Raw genomic sequence first — 19,870 nt, forward strand, 5'->3', positions numbered from 1 at the left:
TCACATGAAGTCAATTTAGCATAAAATAGTCCTCCTGCAACTAGGAATTGCAGTCTCAGTTATAATACAAGGAAAAAATATTTTAGCCTTATAATTAATTGTCCTATTTCTATTATTACAGGAAGACGCTTTCACACCATGCATTATGGCTTTACCATAGGATGCTTTACCTTATTTCACAAAGCATCCTTGAAAACAGGAATTCTGAAAGATTTCTTTAGCAGGCAGGCTTAAGCTTCTTTTCAGGTAAAGCACAGGAATAAATCACCATGTATTTATGAACTACATTTAATTCCTAAGCACCTCATTAAAGAGAAGTGAACATGAATAGAATGGCTTCTCTCCAAAACAAAGCAAAGGGAGAGAAACTGCTCTGTGGTAATTGAAGGAGAGAAGCAGGCTCTAACTCACTGAATGTAGGGATGGTATCTGGGTTACAGAACACTGTGATTACTCACTCTGAGCTGAAATTTAGCTGGGTTTGGGATGGGCACACTTTAATCTGCAAAATGTGTTATTTATCTGGAGTAAGCCATGGCCTTAATTCAGCTTCTCTACTAATTTTTTTATCAGCTGTATTAGCTCCTATGGCTGAAAGTCTCTTCCCTGATGTTTAACAGAATCTGCTTATGTTAGCTAGACAAAATATCAGCTGATGCTATCATTTTGCTCTATTTATGTTTTACATATGTTTTATACATTTTATACGTGCTGAGTACAGCACATATAAGGACCACATTCACATCAGTAGTTGCAATGAGTTGTTGATTAGAGAAAATATAGATATACTTCTGTTTCTCTGATCTTGGACTGTCACAATCCAGATTTCATTTGTGAAAACCTGAGAAAATTCTGGGTATTTATTGTGCCACTCACATATTCATTACACATCCCTCCACCACACTGAGAAACCACATAGGTATTCAAGGCACTGGCAGAGCAGAAATCACAAGGGATGTGTGTCTTTATGTGCATTATTGGCTTCAATCTCCTACATGATATAATGTGGAGAAGCAGCCACAGATCTGGCACAGGTCTTGTCTCCTGGGACCAGACAGGGCTCGTTTCCACCACACTTCTTCTACCTCTATCTCACCAAAGCCAGATTTAAGCAGGCTGATAAACCTCACTGTGAAAGATTCACCTCTGCTTAAACTGGGTTACCAACTAATACGTTTTAATATTGGAAATGTGATCCAACAGATAAGAGGAAAAAGCACGGAAGTGAAGAAAAAGTCAAGCTTGATGGAAGTCATTGCCAGTGAAAAAATGATGGCCCCAGTGCCGAGCAGAGGTGGCAGGCATAGGGACAGCACATGGGAACTGAATCCAGACATTTTTAGATCATTAAAAAGATAGCCAGGGTAAGGAGAAAGTAGAAACCAGCCCTTCATACAATAACTCACATTATTGTACCAGAGACCTGGGGGGGAAGACCTGCTATACAGTCCTTCAAAAAAAAAAAAAAAAAAGGAGATAAAAAAAGACTAAGCTTTCTTGATATCTAGTGTATCTATTTTCTTGTTAGAGATATTTTATGTAATTAAATTACAGGTCACCATGACTATGCCCAGTCAAACACATTCACTCCATAAATCCCCTACAGTAATTCCATGAGCTCACAGCACCTCAACCCATATCACCTCTTATGAATGGCTGCTGATGGTTGGAAGATGAGGGGCAGGGATTCACCACTCCTGAACTTCCCCCCCTTCCCTACAGACCTCCACCAGCCACAGAGGCACCTCGAGCCCACGACCAGCAATTAATCCCATGCGACGATGGATTTTGCCGGCCAGCCATTAATCCCACAACGTGACGACGGATTTTGCCCTTGACCCCAGGCAGGGGGAAGCTCCGGAGAAAGTCCTACCTGGACCGTGCAGGGAGACCAGGGCCCCAGCAGCCAGCTGTAGCAGGGCTTCACTGGGCAGCTCCTGTGCTGGGTGAGCTGCTCCGGGCAGGGCCTGCCCTCGCCCGCTGCCCGCAGCACCACGGAGCGCCCACGCACCATCTGGCCTAGGACAGACAGCCCGCAGCCCAGCAGAGACGCAGCCAGAGAGAAAGAAGGAAAGAAAGAAAGACAGGTTTTGTAATTTATCAGCGTTCCTAGTTCATTTCCCAGTGCTAAAATCTGTTTAAAAAAGCAATTAATTGGGAAGGCTGTTGGGTAATAGGGATGCGATTGCTAAGTCTAAGAAATGCAGTTGCTGATATTTTCAAGCATGCTTTTTAAACATGGTTGTGTAAGTTTTCCAAATATAGTATTTGTTTATGCAACACATTTAAATACTTGACTAGATCCTGATTATTAAATATGACAAGAAAATAATTCCTATGGCAGCAGCATTTCTACCATTACACATTCAGTATGTTTCCAGAGATTTTTAACAAATGAAATTTTCTTTTTATGAGCAATTATGTGGACCTAATTTGAAAACTGCAAACACTGTAGTGGCTATTACCGTCCATAACCACTTTTACCATTTCCATTAAAAAACCTATTTATTATTGGTGAAAACTTCTTCAGCCACTGAATGGAAAAAGCAATTATGGTACTACTTTTGAACTAATAAAACTGAATATATTCATTAAACTTACAGTAATTCCATTTCTGCCTCCTTTGCTGTCCATGTATGTCCAGGAATGTTTTCACTCAAAATGTTTCAATTAGAATTCCATCTCCAATTAAAAAGAAGAGTGGAAAAGAAAAAGCCCTTATACAGTGGGATGCAGAAGATTGTGCTGGGGATAAAATTTCTGCCCTGTCTTTCAATACATGTGGATTTGAGTTAAAAACTGAAAGGTCTGGGCAGTAAGGACAGACAAATACAACAAGGCAGAGGCGAGTGGTAATTGCTAACCCAGTGCAAAGGAAGAGATAAGGTGCTGTGGTGGAGCTCTCCCTTTTGGATCACCGCCCTTCAGCTGCTTTTGTGAGCAGAGGGGAGGCTGGTGGGGGAGCAAACACCCTGCAAAACAGGGAGGCTGCAATACCCAGCCACATCCTTCTCCCAGCTATTCATGCACATGATTTTTAATTAAGGACACTGCAGGTGTAAGGCACATCTCTGATATCTGTCATCATGACTATCCACAGAGCAGAACATTTTAGCAAATAAAAATTAAAAGCAGACACACCTGGAAAAGGCACTGATACCTTAGCAAGCTCTCTTACCTTTATTCCCTTGCTCTAACCCACTGAATTCTGGTTTTAAAGCCATTAAAACCAATTTTAAGACTTCTTCCTTTTCCAGTTTTAATCCCCCAAACCTGGGGAGTTTGTAACAGAAGGGATGATAAAACCTGTTACCAACATGATTCTGTATTCAGCCATCACTGAATCAGATACTTAGGAAGTGGAAAAAATCCTACCAGCTGAGAGGAAAGGAAGAAGGAAAGGAAAAGGAGGAGGAGGAGAAGGATGGGAGAGGAAAGGATAGGAAAAGCACAAAAAGAAAAAGGGAAGGAAAAGGAAGGTAAAAGAAAAAGGGAAAAGAAAAAAAGGGAAAAGGAAAAAGGAAAAAGGAAAAGTCCTGTTGTTCACTGAGAGATCACAGCAAGGGAAGAGAATTCTCCCAGCCTGCTGCTGGATGAACCCCACAACAGCTCTCCCCAGCCCAACTGGCCAAAATTAGCTGTTCCCTCCTCTTCAGGCAGAGAGCAAATTTGTCAAATTCCTCTAAATGCTGAATGCTGAGTGTTGGTGAGCAATGGAAAGGGCTCTTTGGGAAGCAGTGGGAAGCCTGTGGCTGCAGGGTTCTGGGGCACCCTGCCAGGCACCACCTCCTTGCATGGAGCTAAGGAAAAGGAGGTCTCCTAAGGTTAAAAGATCCAACTTCATTAGGAGGGACTTGGAAGCCTGAAGCATTCATCAAGCTATTTTAATGAACTAAATAATTTCCTTTCGTACACTCTGTTTAACATGTTTCTAGCTATATGTAAATGGGAAGATCATTGAACAGAAAAAGGAATTAACAACTTTTCTTTCCATTTTGGGTTCCTACAGCTGGTTATCCAAACTATTCAAACTCACTACAGTCCCAGTGGTCAGCTGGGGCTTAACTCAGTCTATCACTTTCTTTTAACACTGTGAATGATTAACTGAAGGAAGAAATTTCATTGAAACCTTTCTTTGCAAAATGATTGCAGTGAGTTTCTTAAGGGTCTATTTTTTTTTACTCCAAAAACATTATCTAGATGCTCAATTACCATTCAAGTAACAGAAAAACTCCATTTTTTCTTTGTAAATGCCTTATCTTTTGCTGTATATGCAGAACAGAATCTCACTGCATCTGAAATTAATTTGTTTGTAATACAAACTCTAGAAGAGTTGAAGCAATCCTAGTTATTTCTTTAATTTTGCTTTGAATTCTTCTCTAATTTTCCAATTAATTGGCCACATCTCTGATTCCTCTGCTCTGCAATGTTATATGACACAAAAATAAGGAGAGAAAGTGTGCTGAAATTGAAAATAAACATTTCTTCATATCCTTAAATTAGTTTTGAAAGGGAAAAAACAAAAGAGGCCAGTCTTGTTAATGCTGGTCACTTAAAATTCTGTTTTGTTTCAGCAGCAAGAATTGCATCTCAGGAATATAGGATTATATTTTCAAATCAGAAGAGTAAGATTTTTTTAACCCCCAAAAAATTCTTGCCATTACTTACACTTTATCCCCACAAAGTGATGTGTCACGGCTGAAACCAAGAAGATTCAAATTCCCGCTACATTTCATCTCAGTCACAACGACCAACCTGCTGTGACCAGTTTAGTGAGTTTGAGCAGAGCACATAAAACACAGCTCTATCAAGGAACCACAAGGCCAGAGGAGGGGTCAAGTTAGTTAAATAAGCCCTGGAGGTCAGGTTAGGTCCAGTCACAAGCAAGTGGGACAGGTGAAAAATAGGGTTTTTCATCCCCTTCCCACTGCCAGTCCCTCCAGCAGCACTGGGGCATCCCCAGCAACATCTCCCACTGTCAGACTGGAGCTTGCCAAGTTTGAGGAGCAGGGGAGAAAGTATTACAAGGAGTTCTTCTTCAGAAGGCAACACCAAAAATATTTCCCCAAATTGGTGATGATCCAGGGAAGAACAACCAATTTTTTCCATTGTGTGCATCCTTGTGCCCCTTCACTTCAATCCCACAGATCACTCTGGTGCTGGGATTCAGATCTCTGCAGCCTGCTATGGTCCCTGGGGGTCTGAGGACTAAGTAAGGTACAGCAACACGTTCAGCCCTGGTAAATCCTGTCATTTATCTGATAAAGTCAGCTTTGTAAGTGGCAAAGCACAGCTGTAGGTGGTTCTATACAGCTTAGCAGTCCTGTTGGAGAACCTGGGATGTGGGATTGGAAAATGTTTATGTAGAAAAATTCAGCATCCTCATGTATTCATTTGCCTTAACAAAGGAAATTCAATTTGCTGAGATTATCCTTACCAAACATCTTTCCAATAACGGGTTCAGGCCACGGAAATATCATCCATTAAAGCAGTTCCATACATCTTTTAATAGACGTAGAGCAAATGATATAAGGAACCCTTATATATAACCCTAAAGCCCTATCCAGCATCTTGAACAGATGCTGCTCAGAACTACAGCTGCAACAGGCAAACATCAGTTACACATCTCCACAGGCTCAGCACAGGCAGGAAAGAGAGATCTGCTTTATTCATCATCATTCATAAAAATCAATATATTCGCCTTTGGCTGCTATGCACCACAACTGTGTTAGATGCCAGCACCACATGCACAGCAGCACCACTTCATGTTTAAATGCACTATTCCATAAAATAACACCTGAGCAAAGGTACCACCCATTAAAATATATCACATCAAACCATTACTGGAAAAGAAGACAATAAAAATGTTAGCAACAATGCTTGAGTAAAAAACCATGTGAAAACACACATCCAGCAACACTAAATTTTGACCTGAGTTACATTTAAATTTTGTTTCTCTTTGAAGTCCTTTATGGTGCTTCTGCACGCTCTCCAAAAAAAGCCAGAAACACAAAATATTGTTGTGAGCTGACCCAGTAATGCTGCATTCAACCTGCTGTGAGTTATTTCTGCACACCGAGCACCCAAGCCCTGCATTTTAGCTGTGCCCAAACACTGGGCAATTACTTACTGGCAAAGGGAAGCAGTTATGAGTGTTTACTGCAGCCAATTCCCACAGCTCATTTGTTATCATCCTCTGTTTTTTCCTATCTAATTTGAGGCTTCATCCTACTCCCATAAATGCCCATGAGAAACTCAGGGTGATTTCAAAGGTGCCGCAGTCCATGACCCTTCTGGCTGGGAACCCTTGCTGTGTTCCTCTGAAGCACCACCCCTAGATGAGTGCACAAGTAAAATCTTCTCTGTTATTGTTATCATCCAGGAGTATTTACAACCCACTGGCACTCAGTGAAGCAGCTGAAGTGACACTGTTTGTGCTGTTGGAACCACACAAGGGCCACTGCCACAGGACTGGTGCCAAGGTCCCTTCACCGGGGACGTTTGGTACCAGAGCAGCTCCACACTTCTGAGTTGACACAGCAAAAGTCAGATCAGGACTGAGGCTGCAGGAAAATAAAATGTGCTCTCAATAACCTGGATGCAGAACACTTCCATTTCACTGATGCTCCTGCTTTGGCATGAGGTTCAGAAGACTCTTGGGTCCCTGCAAAGTTGTTCAAGTGGTAGAGAAGGACTGAGCAAAACTTGGCTTCTTCATGACACAGTTTGCAAGACAGTTTTCCTGGCTGCTTAGCTGCTGTAGGTTCACAGAAGAGTATCTCCAGTTTTTAAATCAAAGTTGAACAACAGCAGCAGTACAGTGGCCTGTACAAGACAGCTCTCCAGCCAGCAGTATGGCAGGGTTATGATCTCTGAGGATCAGGGATGACCCATAAACCAGGCTGAGCTTGGGCTTGACTGTGGGGTTCAAGCAGCCTCAATGAGGTTTGGCACCCAAAGCCAGGACGCTCACTGGAAAGTCTATTCCAGCAAGGCAGAAATATTTCCAGCTTTCCTCTGATTTAGGACATGAAGTAACTCCTTGTTCTCATTGGCAGCCTTTTAACCAGTCTTTGGAATTTGCACAAGCACTTCAGGATTAGGGGCTGAATACAAGACACATCTTCACTCGAGTACCTCTTTTTGCAAACTATGCAATATAAGAGCTCTGGATGAAAAAACCTTCAGGTACTATATAGGGTGAGCTGCTCCTTGAGCATGCTAAAAGCCATAAAAACATTACAGCCTGCTTTTGCACGGTACTCTGTTTAACTTAGTGAGTGACTGAACACTCAAGAAATTAATTTAAGTTTATTCAGCAACACAAGCATTGACACTCCAAAATGGATTTTAAAGAAAAAAAAAAATTTGGAATTAATAGTACTCCCAGTGTGTTGTTGTTAAAACACTGTCCATGAATTATTCATTTTTGTTAAGAAAGCACTACTTCACAAACGGGCTAAAAGCTCAGCAAAGAAAGAACAGCACTAATCCAAATATTAAGCTTTTTCTGTAACACACTTTGATCTCTGGAATCCATCTGAAGGAATCATTTTATGGAAGTTAAGAGCTTTTTTCTTTTTGACCTTAAGTGAATTTGATTCAAATATACATTATGGCTTTTGAATCTTAAAGACCATTAGCTGTACATCTAATGCACATCAGAAGCTTGGGAAATAAAATCCCAAGCTTATTGAGAATAAAACCTTCAATGCATTTCCTCATATCAATACTCAAAGGGTATTTTAAAACACGTAAGTCGAAAAAGGTCCTAATCTTTTCCCTTTTTGTATGCTGGTGAGCACTACTGGCCATAGAAAGTCTTGCTGAAGGTACTGGGGTCATGTAAGTGTTTAGGGACTTGTGGATGCAAGATGGAGATACAGGCATACACTAAATGATGAAAAATAGTCTTCGTGTGTTTTCTTCAGTAGGATACAATTATGCTCCTAAAAATTACTTCACCAGAGAATTTGTATTTATTTATTAATCTCTTCAGAATCTTTTAACAATCCCAAGCTTTTTGCTAGCTTTACATACTCCCCATCTCTGGGGTTAACAGTTGCTGTGACTGAATTCTGAGAGTTTGAATTAATTAATAAATAATCCTTCAGACATCTGACTACTTTTTTTTCTAAGTTGCATTTTTCACTTTAAAGTACTTTGAAAATAGCCTGCTTTGCTCTAAACACCCATCACCTCAGGACCTCGAGAGTGTCCAAAAGCACCTCTGAAGGATTCGGGTGTGGCTTGAGGCTATCCCTGAGCTCTGCACCAAAACTCAGGGATTGCCTGAGCCCACCTGGGCCCGTGGGTGCTGTCTGTGCTGCATTGCTGAGCTATGGGGTGCAGGAGGGCAGGCAGGGACTCACCGCCGGCGCCACACGTGTGGGAGCACTGCGACCAGGCTGACCACGGGGAGAGCTGGCAGTCCACGGCACACCCCACCACGCACCGGCTGCTCGTGGGCACGGGCTTCTCCAGGTGCAGCTGTGACAGGGAAACACAGGCATCAGCTTCCCCCGGCCCCAGCCACCTCCTGCCACAGCCAAGCACCCAAACAAGAACTGGCAGCAACTCTGCGGGGCAGCAGCATGGTGCTCATGTGGAGCTTTCCAAGGATGCAATGGGGGAATGCTGCTTCAGTGCTGAAGAGTTTCACATCGAAGCATCCCTCAGTGTTTGGGTCTCATTCCAAAAGGACAAGCCTAGATTTCTAATAGCAGGACACAATCCCCTCCCTAGTCCCCAGCTTTGGGATGGTGCAGGGTTGGTGGCCATGTCCCGTGTGTTCGAGTCAAGGAGTGACACCACCCACTGACACCCCTCTGCTTCCCAAAGCCCCCAGCTGTGCGCTCCCAGCACTGTACAAAACCTTTCCACCGTTTATAGGGAATGTCTTAGCGTGGATCAGGAGGCCCCCCACCCTCTGGAACCCCAGGGACCTCTGGGTGTGTCCCAGCCCTGCTCACCCTCTGGCACAGCTGCATGCTGACGGTGGCCCCGTCGCTGCGCCGGCAGCTCAGGAGGCGGCGGCGCTCCCCGTGACCGCAGGTGGCATTGGCACCCAGCTGGCACCCGCTCCAGCCTGCAGACACAAAGCAAAGGGTGCCCTGCTGCAGCTCAGCTTTACACTCAGCACAGAATCATACAATCACAGAATGGCTTGGAAGGGACCCTAAGGGTCGTGCATTTCCAATCCCGTGCCGTGGCCTAGACCAGGTAGCTCAAAGCCCCGTCCAGCCTGGCTCTGAAACCTTGAACGTGGGTGTTACCTTCACCTACAGCAGCACTTCCCCATGTCAGGGCATACCACAGCCAAGAACAACACCCCACAAAAGAAAGTTCTTCTCAAAGCCAGGCAAGTCTCAGAGGAGACGCTGCGGTCGCAGTCCGATACCGTATCCCACGATGACACCGCTACATCAGAGTGCACATGCTGAACACTGATAAAGGCTATCACTTCAATCCAGTTGGCACAGGTACAAGACTCTATTGTCTGAAGTAAAATTCCACTTTGATAAAGCAGCTGGGGAAGTTTCTGAAGGGGAACTCTGGTTTAAGCTGTTTTTGTCTCGAGGCAAAGCTATCCATTATTTAAAACTAAACTCTAATAGTCATGAAATAAAAGCAGTATTTCTAGTGGAAGGAAATTAATATCTTATTACGTGTCTGAAATTATGTTGGTCAGAATACAACTAAACTGAAATAAGCTTTAAAACACCATTTAAAATAAACAAAAAGCATAACACAAGCCACTAAAATTTCCATACACCACCAATAAATAAGAAGGATGAGAAGAAAACCTATTACTTTGTGTCTTCCACCTCTGATAAACATGAACACATAAATGTTCTGCATTTCTGAAATGTGATGATAAAAAAGGCATCATCCTGCTGCCTGTGTTTCTAGGGCTTTTATTACAAACAGGCTGAGTTTATATTAATATATTTTATCTTGCTTTGTTCTCCCTTCCCACCAGCTCCCAAACTCCTCTCAAGATCTCTCCTCTGTATGCCTTTCTCATTTATTTCAGCTGGTCAAAACAAAAGGAATTTTTAAGTTCTGTTTTGTTCATTTGTTTGCAACAGAACTAATTGCTTCTAAGGTCCTAAATAATGCATTTTGCTCTGAATATCCTATGCCCACCCATATAACTCATATTGCCTTCAAAGCAAATTTTTGTTGGCATTATTGGCTTCACCAGAGCCACACAGATAATATTCTTTTAATTGGAATTTTGTAATTAATTATGTTGATAACCCATTGAAAATCCCATTTAGCATGCTTTATTTCCAATGTACTTGCAACAACAATTTAAATACAGAAATTGTCCATTTGTCCACTAATAAGCAAAAATGTAGGTGTGTAATTAAGTTGATTGAAACCAACGACGTCAAGGCTTAAACAACATCATAAACTAAAAACACACACTAAGGGTATATTGAACATTTGTACCTACCTGTTAGGTTGTACTGGTATTGGAAGCAATTTTGATTAAGAATACATGGCTTCATTTGTGAATCTTCAGGGCAGGGCTTGGAACTGACAGGAGACCTCAGCACTTGTCGGGTTCGGGTTTGCATAATATTGGGGTCACACACCTGGACAGAGAAGGGATGGACAGTACAGAGAGCCCAGTAAATCACACAGACATCACTGACCCCAGGAAATCACACAGACACCACACACCAGGGCTGTTCACGCACACCCACGGCCACATGGAGGGAGGATACAATCCCACTCCTGTTCTAACAATACTTCAAAGCACATGAAAGAAAAGAAATGTGATTCAAAGTTAAGAATCCATTATTACTAAAAGTCATCTTTTATCCATCCTGATTTGGCTATTTTAGCCCTCCTATACTATTTTTTCCATGTTTTTTGGTAAAGATCCTTGGGGACAATGGGATAAAGACTGCACCACATTGCTGTGCACTGTTTTGCACATCCTTCCAAGACTTCCAGTAAAATGCTACACTACTGAATAACAGGACAGGATTTTTGTCACAGTTAATGCATTTTTAAGTAGTATCTGATGTTACAGCAAAGCACTCATTTCAAAGGACATTTATAATTGCATATCAGTTATGATGCTGACAAGACGAGGTGACTTTTCAGAGTATGTGATACCAAATACTGATGTCCAGCAGCCTATAAATCAGGATTTGTTGTTTACATTTTCACAGGAATATGAACCAACTGAGGCAGGTTTTCATTTCTATTTGTGCATCACAGGCATGAAAGCTGTTTGTTTTTAGCAACCCTTGATCCTCACTCTCATAGCACTGCAGCACAGAGCTTCTTTTCCCACACTCCAGTAATGGGAATAGGTGAGTGGAAGTGGTCACAGCAAACCTAATGGAAATAAATCCCTTATTAAAAGTATCCACCACCATTTATTGAACAACATGACCCATTTAACTCCTAACAGTTTCTCATTAGTATTGCTCAGGAACAGCAAAGAAAACAAAACTAAAAAAAACCACCCAAACAACGCACGTAGAACCAATTTTCATAAATACTTGGGGATTTAAAACATGATTTTTCTACAGAGTACTATAATTACAAAAAATAACTAACAGTTTAAAACCACGGGCTTATTACCATGCAACAAACAGCCTGCAAACACTGAACACTGCACGGGTGGAAGTGTGGATAATTCCTGTATTGTGACTATTAAAGGAAAATGTAATGGCCTTGCAGCATAAATCTGGATCTCAGGCTGCTGTAAACTGGATTAGCTGCACAGATGACAGTAAAACTGAACAGAATAAATATCAGAACAAATGGGGAAAAAAGTCTGGTCTGGTCTTAAAATACATTGTCAGAGCCTGTTTCCTTATGTTTACACTACATGAAGGAAAATCTATTACATTTTTATTGCTGACACACACCTTGTCAAGTCACTTTAAATGGCAATCTTATTCGAATACCCTTGGTCAGCTAAAATACCCAATTGTTTCTAATTATCTGAAAATTAAACCTATGCTAAGTGTTTACCAATAGTTTACTGCCTTTTTCACAACTAATCTGATTGTTCATTCTCACAACTAACACTAATAACTTAAATGATTTGCCAATAAAGCAAAATGACTAAGTAAAAAAATCAAAGCATGTATCTCAGTAGCTACCCCTAATTAATGTTTCTCTGAATTATGTTACCAAAGGGAAAAAAAAATCAATGGATGCTGTGACAGAAGCTGTCTGAGCCAGCTCAGAAACATCAGCTTTTGCTCCCTTTAAAATAAGAACCTGCAGACAGAAAATATGCCTCATTTGTAGATAAGTAAATTCTTTTAATAAAACAGTATTTTTCCCCTGTCTAGCACAGCTCCTGTTGTGCTCGATGATAGGACATTGCTGCAGCCCAGTGCTGTCACAGAGCCCCAGAGCTTTCCTGGCTGGCAGGACCATTTTCCCTCTCAGATATCCTCCTGATAGGCAGCAGACCAGTCTAACAGGTCAAAATCTATCTGGTGTTTGCCAGGATCCAAACAAACAACTGGTTTACTAATGCTCTGAAGCCAGAATTCTCACTGTGCTGATGAGCCATGGTGCTCAGAAGCCAGAGCTGATGCAATAAGCCCCCCACTTTTACTAGTTTTGAATAATAAGGAATCTCTGCAGGAAAAGCATTCATTTAATCAAGCTGAGGACATGGGAAACATGCAAAAATTCAAAGTTGGCAAACTGTAACTAATATCCTGTAATATTATTTGTTGAATTTCTCTTAACGTCAATTGAGAAGTCAATTTAGTTTTATAATTGATTTTCTGCCCTTGCTCTTTCAAGTTAACCATGTAAAAAACTGAGCCAAATATATATGGAACTGAGTAAGCAGCAGGAGGGAATGGCTTGCAAAGGAAAAGATGAAAGCTGGAATTTTCAAAGGAGCAAGAGGGAGCTGAGTATCCAGCTACCCTGAAATCTCAATGGGCTTGGGTGCACAGTTCCTGCAGGACCCCTCCAAAAACCCAGGCTGGAAAAAAAAAAAATCTAATATTTATGGCATTGCAAAGGTTGGGAATGGATTGGCAGACACGATGTCATTAGGGGATGTGAACAGTGAAAGTAAAGAAGAGGGATTGTTGCCAGTGGAGAGATGCTGAGGGTACTAACAAGCAATGCCAAGGAGCACGTCTAGTCCTGAATGTGGATCTTAGAAAATACTGAGAGCAAAACCAATCACATCAATGGCAAATCACAGGTTTAGGAGGCAGGACAGAAATGGCAGCCATTGATTTAGAGAAAAGGCAGCAAAAAAAAAGAGAAATATTTCTTGAGTACCTAAAGTAAATTACCATGGGAATAATTAAGATTTAAGCAAGATAACAGGTTGATTCTGAACATTCTCACAAATGAAGAAAATGACAAAACTAATTTGACTGCTCAAGTAATCTTCCATACAAAACAATGAAGGTGCCATTCAGGTACATGGATCAAGGCTGGATCTGCCCTAGGGATCCAAGTTTCTAATCACAAGCATGTATGAATCTACAGGTTCTGGGCTTTTAAATAAATAAAGCCCACTGTGATTCAGCAATGCTGTACTGAGTATCTTCATTCACAGCTCCTCTCTTCCTGCTGAGTGGATGCTACACTTCCAAGGACATTATTTTACTTTCTACTGCTCTATTAGTAACTAGTGCTTTCACTGATGACAGATGAAGCTTTTAAAAGGATTTTTTACATTAAGTCAGCCATTACCTTCTATAAGGCTATTGCAACTGGTTTGTGCTCAGCATCAGACAACATTTCCACAGTGGAAGCATAAGGAAAGGCAGGTGCCAACAACAGATGTGTTCAGGAGTGGGAGTTTGACTTGCATTTCTGAGATCATCTCTTTATGCTCATGACACTTATTTTATGCCTGTGGTTATAAATTACCACAAAACCTTAACTGGTTTCCATAGTTGGGAGAATTTGGGATGTAACGATGGGATAGAAATGGGTGTAACAGCAAATGTTCCCTATTCTGGGAAACAAACCCACTTCTGATACCACCCAGACTAGGAATAAAGATTTATGGATCAAAGAAGGATAACGATTATGGGTGCCCACTGGCCACAAATAATAGGAGAGGAAACAAGTCCTAAGAAATGGAGGCAGCTGTGGTGCATGGAGGTGGAAGGTCAGAGGCCTGGAGACCTCTATGTACCTTCAAGATCAGGTGCAAATCAGTTTGGCTGTTAAGTTTTCCAGATTATGTTGCTTATTCAGATTCTTTGTTGATGACTGTAAGGAATGGGGTGTGTAATTCTGGCATATGCATCCTTTGGAACTGATGACAGGAACAGAATTAATTTCTTGATGAAAATAATAATGGGGTACCACCTCAGGTGGCACATCAATAGCCTAGAGCAGTAGGATATCATACACAGACAGTAGGTTTCTGTATAACTGTACTGTTCCAGCCTACTCCATAGTATTACATCTCACCATTTCCATTATTCTTTTCCATGTAGTATGAAAAAGTTGAGCTAGAGCCACGGATCTACAGGCGAGATCATATAAACCACTACAGAAACAAAATATTCTGAAGCAATGAGAGGTCCATAAAATGTTAAGGCAGGAATAAATCAAAGTTTTTCTCAAAGGACCGTTTAGAAATTACAGCAGCCATCTTGATTCTATGGGGGAATTTCTGGCAGTATTGACTACTGCATTTTTTAATATTTCTTTTAGCCAAAGCTATTTTTTTAACCATGACCACTTGTCACTATTTAAAGCTAACATAAAAACTGAGGGATGAAAACATACACAAAGGATGCACCCAGCCTTTGCTTCAGACAATCACAGAACTGACAAAGCACAGGAAGTCTGTTCTGGAAGAAAAGGGTATAAAATAAAATAAAGCTGCAAGGTTGTGAAGCTAAGTTCTAGTGTAAGGGCTGTTAGCATATCACACGTTAATATACGCTATTAGACCCTCTTTGGGATGGAATTTAAGAGCTGGCCATTGATCCAGGCTTTCATATGCATCATAATTGTACAGCACAGAGGCTGTAACCCATTACAGGGCCCTTTAAGCTGTTTAATTTATCAAGCAGCTTGTATAATGCATCCTGCACTATAAATAGCTGGATGCATTATTCTTAACTGGCTATTCATAAGCAAACATACAACCTCAAAATAAGGTAAATGCAAAGGCAGCAACCGTATTTGACTGTTTTTAACAGAGCAATGAACCATTACATTGTTCATGCCAGTGTGGATGTTTTGTAACAATTTAACAAGCCATTTACAATAACACGAGCGGTCTTTTGAAATGAAAATGCATTTGCATAAATTTTCTTTTTCAGATGCATCCAGGTTCTGAAACCTTGCCTGCCTCCACACAGAATCATTACTTAAATCACTTAAAAAAGTGATTGTTAACAAAGATTAATAAAAATAAAACAAACAATATAAAAAATACATCAGTTACCCACTTTTTCTGACAAAGACATACAAAAACATCCAAGTCACAGCTATGCCTAAGGAGCAGTGCATGTTCTTCCAAAAAGCCTTGACCAGCATAATTCTCATGCTTGATTCGAATAGATTATCTCTTGGGCTAGAAAGAGAGCTCTGTGCAAGCCTCACTCTTCCGTACAGCCTTCACATTGCAGGTCCTCTGCCAAACTTATGTGCCAAACCCAGAGAGGCTGGGGAGTTTCCTCTGGAGATATCCAAAAGCTGTCTGAGGACACAATTCTGAGGAATGTGCTCTGGGGATTCCTGCTTGAAGAGAAAGAACTAGATGACCTCCAGTGGTCCCTTTAACCTTGACCTCTCTGTGCTCAGGTGCCAGTTGTGATGGATGGAGACTTTCGTAATCCACACAGTGACTCCCAGCGTCTACAGGAGTCCACAATTTCCCTTCCAGTTGGCATTTCCAAACCGTAACAGCTCCAATGTGCATCGACAAGGAAAGTCTCTGCAGAGCTGAGAGCTCTCTGTATCGCTTGGTGACACTTTTAATCCGGTCAGTTGTGGGTACCACACTCCCCCCGCGGATTCCAGGGAATAATAACTCAATTGTCGCGGGTCCCGAGCGCAGCACATCGCCATTGATCCATGAGGAAAACGCTCGCTGAAATGGAGACAGCTGCTCTCACTCACTACACACGCAACCTCCTATAATTAACTAATTTCAGACCTCTTGGAATTAGCTGCTAGAAATGCCAACAGCTGAGTCAAGCAAGGAGGCCACTCCAATCCACAACAGGGGCTGCGACAGCCATCCACCGACAGAGAGCTAACGAAATAGATTTGAGGTAATTATTTCAGGGACTTGTAGCACCACTCGCATATTAACTCTTTTTAAGAATGCTTTGATGAATTCAATTGAAGTCAATTAATTACATTTCCAAGTCAGATGAATACAAAGTCGAGACGCCACAGGAAGTGTGTGTTATTCCATCACTGAATATGTAACAGAGACGACAGGATTTCAGTCCCCAGATTGTTTAGCTGGGTCTTTGAGCAATCAAGTGATGATATCTGACTGAACAGGCTATTGTCCCTGGAACAAATATGAAATCTCTTAAGCAAAATGCAAGTCAACCTAATTTCCTTGTGGATTTATGTTGTTTTTTTTTTTTTTTTCTGATATTTTTGGCTTTTTTGTTGTAGTTTTTAACTAGCAAGCTTCAAATTGTTATTTTAAATGGCTTTAAAGCTTGATATTTAAGTCATTTGAATGTCACTTAGTGACAAAGAACAAAACATTATAAGCCAAGAAAATAGTCTTCAACCTTCCCTTCAAATAGGGAAAACCATTTTGAATTTACTTCTCTCAACAGAAAAAGTGAGAATAAAAGGGAAGATTTAATTCAGTAACTATGCATTTCTTGAATCCAGTACAGAGACAAAACCTCAAAGCAACCTTGAGGCATTGTATTTCTGACAGCTTCATTTCTGACCATTAGACGAAACATTAAAATTTACCTTTCTGTAGCACTGTTAAATAGCACCATAATCAAGATGCAAAATATGTAATTCAGTTGAAAAACACACATAAAAGAATTGTGGGAGCATCTGAAATTATAAAAGACCATAAAAGTGTTTAAAAGCAAAAGGGAAATGCAGCCAAAAAAGGTAGAACAAATACAATGTTTTAGCAGAAAAAAAGTATTGAAGAAAATACTTTCCATTGACAAAGCAGTCACCACCTTTATGACTCATTGATTTCAACACCATTCAAGATCATTTACCATCCTGAAAGTGGAAAATTCACATGGGAAGAATATTGCTACAAGATAAAACCAAGTAATACCCTAGAAAGTATCCAGAGTACAATGACATATTGACAAAAGGTACAACGGATAATCTAAAAGGCCTTTTTATATTCAGCTGATAAGAGTTAGTTATTCTGCTATCAGGATGAATTTATTATCAACACTGTAAAACATGAGCAGAACACCAAAGCGACTGGAAAAGAATTCTCACCTGACCAAAATCTTAGGTAAATATCTCAAATCAAAAAGCTCCTTAGGCAAAGATGAGGTTGAAATTGTGATCATTCATTTTTTACAAACTAGAATTTGTCAAGTTTCATAAAGCCTCTTTATCTCCTGCAAGCCAAACATGACCAGAGCTACAGGAAGACTTCCTGGAATGGTCTTTGGCAGCTGCCTCATGAGAGTGCTATGACTAAAAGAGTGCCAACTATTGTGGTACGAAATGTAAATGTGCTTGAAATAGAGCAGCAGGATGCACAGTTTTGCTTTTTCATTGCAATGTGGTCTTTCAAATTTTTTTAAATTTTTGAGTCCACGGACTTGTAGCTGTCCTAAGCGACCACCTTTCCTAGTGGCTCAGGAGATGGAAGGTTCATTAATCACCCTGGTGCTGGCAGCGCCCCACTCCAGCCACCACGATTCCCTCAATCCCTGCCCCACACACACCAAAGATACACCGGTGACACCGCACAGTCATTCTGCACTAACAGCAAGCCCAGCACTCGACTAGGAGATGTTGAGCATGTGCAGCCTGGGAGGGACTGTGCTGTGTGGTTCTCTCCCAAAACCCACCACAAACAGTCAGAGTAGCTGTAAAAGGGAGACAGCACTGCTGTAAACCCATCAAAGGGAGGTTTTTATCTGCCCATAAAACTTCAAGCTGTTTATTGCCTCGTATCTGGACAGAACTATGGAAACACATGCTCCATCGGCACACAGTCATCTCAGTTTCACAACAAAGCATTGCAGAACAGCTTGTGAAAACATATTGTTCAGTTAATTGCATTGGCATGCAGATGCCCTCACATTTATGAATTAACATTAACCATGGCAAAGGGATGTACAAGGAGACACAGGGACTGTGGCATGTGGCCTTGTGTCTGCCAAGAGATGTGCTGCCTGATGGAGTGCAGCCCATGAGCTCTGGGCTTCCCTTTCCTGCTTCTGTGGGCTACAGAGGCTTTGCTATTGCCAAAAAAAGGAGCCTTCAGGCAAAAAACCTGTGTGTCTTAAGGATATGAAGGTGCTTAAAGCTTCAAGCAGTCCCTCATAACCAACTGACTGCCACCAAGGCACCTGAGAGACCCCCAATAGCCTCAAGGATCCTTGCATCAGTTCATTGTGTGCGAAAATGAAGAAAATCCATGCCTGGAAAAGTCAATGGCAAAGAAACAGCCCAACCACAGTGGGACTCTGAAAGGTATCCAAGCATTTGTATGGGTAGCAAGAGTGTTATACTTCATCAAAACCGTGCTGCTCAGGAGGAGGTGAACGCAGGAAATGAAACACGAGATTTTATTTGACATGTTCTTACCAAGTATATTGATACGCTACACAAAATATTATGGAAGGAAATTACCTGTGTCAGCACTAGTATAAATACCTGTCCAATAACCACTCAACTTTTGGTAATGGCCCTGTTAACATGGGGGCAATGAATATGTGTTTGTCACTTAAATACATCAAGCAAGTCTATTAAAAAACCCCTCTGAGATTAAACCTGGCACCTATTTCAACACTGATCAGGGAGAAACAATAGATCTGAAGTCACGTGGTTTGAGGCCAGAGGCTTTTCATAATACAGAATTTGCAACTTCTTTCCATCTTGCACTTAGGAAGACACAGAGCACTTTGCAGTGGTTTGAATTCACAAAGTTTTGAGTATTTCATTACATGACAAATTGTTCAGGCACCTTGCTGTCATACCCTTCTGCTGCTGATGCCTCAAATCTTCCCCCAGGTGTTTGAGGAGGAGGAAACACTGGACAGAAATAGTGTGAGTTGGGAGGGGAGAGCTGTCATTCCCTCAGGACTAAAACCTGTCCAGAGGAGTGTCACCCCCAGGGTTTACCACAGGTTGTTATGGCAGTCATGCACCACTGACAGAGGTCTCCTGCAAACATTTCCTAAGGCACTCAGCCCTTACTGCAGCTGGAATGCTGTCCCTTCACCCATTCTACTTGTGTGGGCCCTCTCCCATAGCAAGCCAAGGGGAAGGATGTGTTGAATCAACTGTCACAGTAATAACTATGTGTTTCACTAACCAACTTTCTATAGCTCTGTCTCTATAGAGACATAAATATCTCCAGATTCAACCATGCTGGCAGGATCTATTAAGCCTGACATCCCTCAGAAAATAATTTACTTTCCTAGAAAATAACTAGGCCATGAAATAGTTGAAGGAGAAGAGAAAACTGCTGCATGAGGAACACTGCCAGCGACACGGGCAGGAGAGCCTACCTGTGGACACGGGCTCCACTGTCCCCAGTCAGACACTGCACACTCACTGGGACAGTACAAGGTACATTTCTGCACTGCCTCTGGGACCTCAGCCTGACTGCACAGAGCGTTGGGCACAGTCTCCACACCGTGGTCCTCAGCAGTGCTCACACACCTACACAGAAAACACACATTTTAATTAG

General features: G+C 41.6%; 1 protein-coding gene across 5 annotated transcripts in view; it reads right to left on the minus strand.

Moving 5' to 3' along the window:
- Positions 1–19,870, minus strand: part of THSD7B (thrombospondin type 1 domain containing 7B) — a 378,906-nt gene that overhangs the window by 12,552 nt on the left and 346,484 nt on the right. For 4 of the 5 annotated variants that reach the window (XM_068195171.1, XM_068195169.1, XM_068195170.1 and 1 more), the window contains exons 18-22: positions 19,689–19,842; positions 10,463–10,604; positions 8,973–9,088; positions 8,373–8,490; positions 1,874–2,019 (exon numbers count right to left, since the gene is read on the minus strand). In XM_068195171.1, the coding sequence (XP_068051272.1) occupies positions 1,874–2,019; positions 8,373–8,490; positions 8,973–9,088; positions 10,463–10,604; positions 19,689–19,842 (676 nt within the window). The remainder of the gene's footprint in view (positions 1–1,873; positions 2,020–8,372; positions 8,491–8,972; positions 9,089–10,462; positions 10,605–19,688; positions 19,843–19,870) is intronic. The other variant, XM_068195173.1, reaches the window with a different exon arrangement.

This window comes from Anomalospiza imberbis, chromosome 7, assembly GCF_031753505.1.
Source record: "Anomalospiza imberbis isolate Cuckoo-Finch-1a 21T00152 chromosome 7, ASM3175350v1, whole genome shotgun sequence".
NCBI classification, from domain to species: Eukaryota; Metazoa; Chordata; class Aves; order Passeriformes; family Viduidae; genus Anomalospiza; species Anomalospiza imberbis.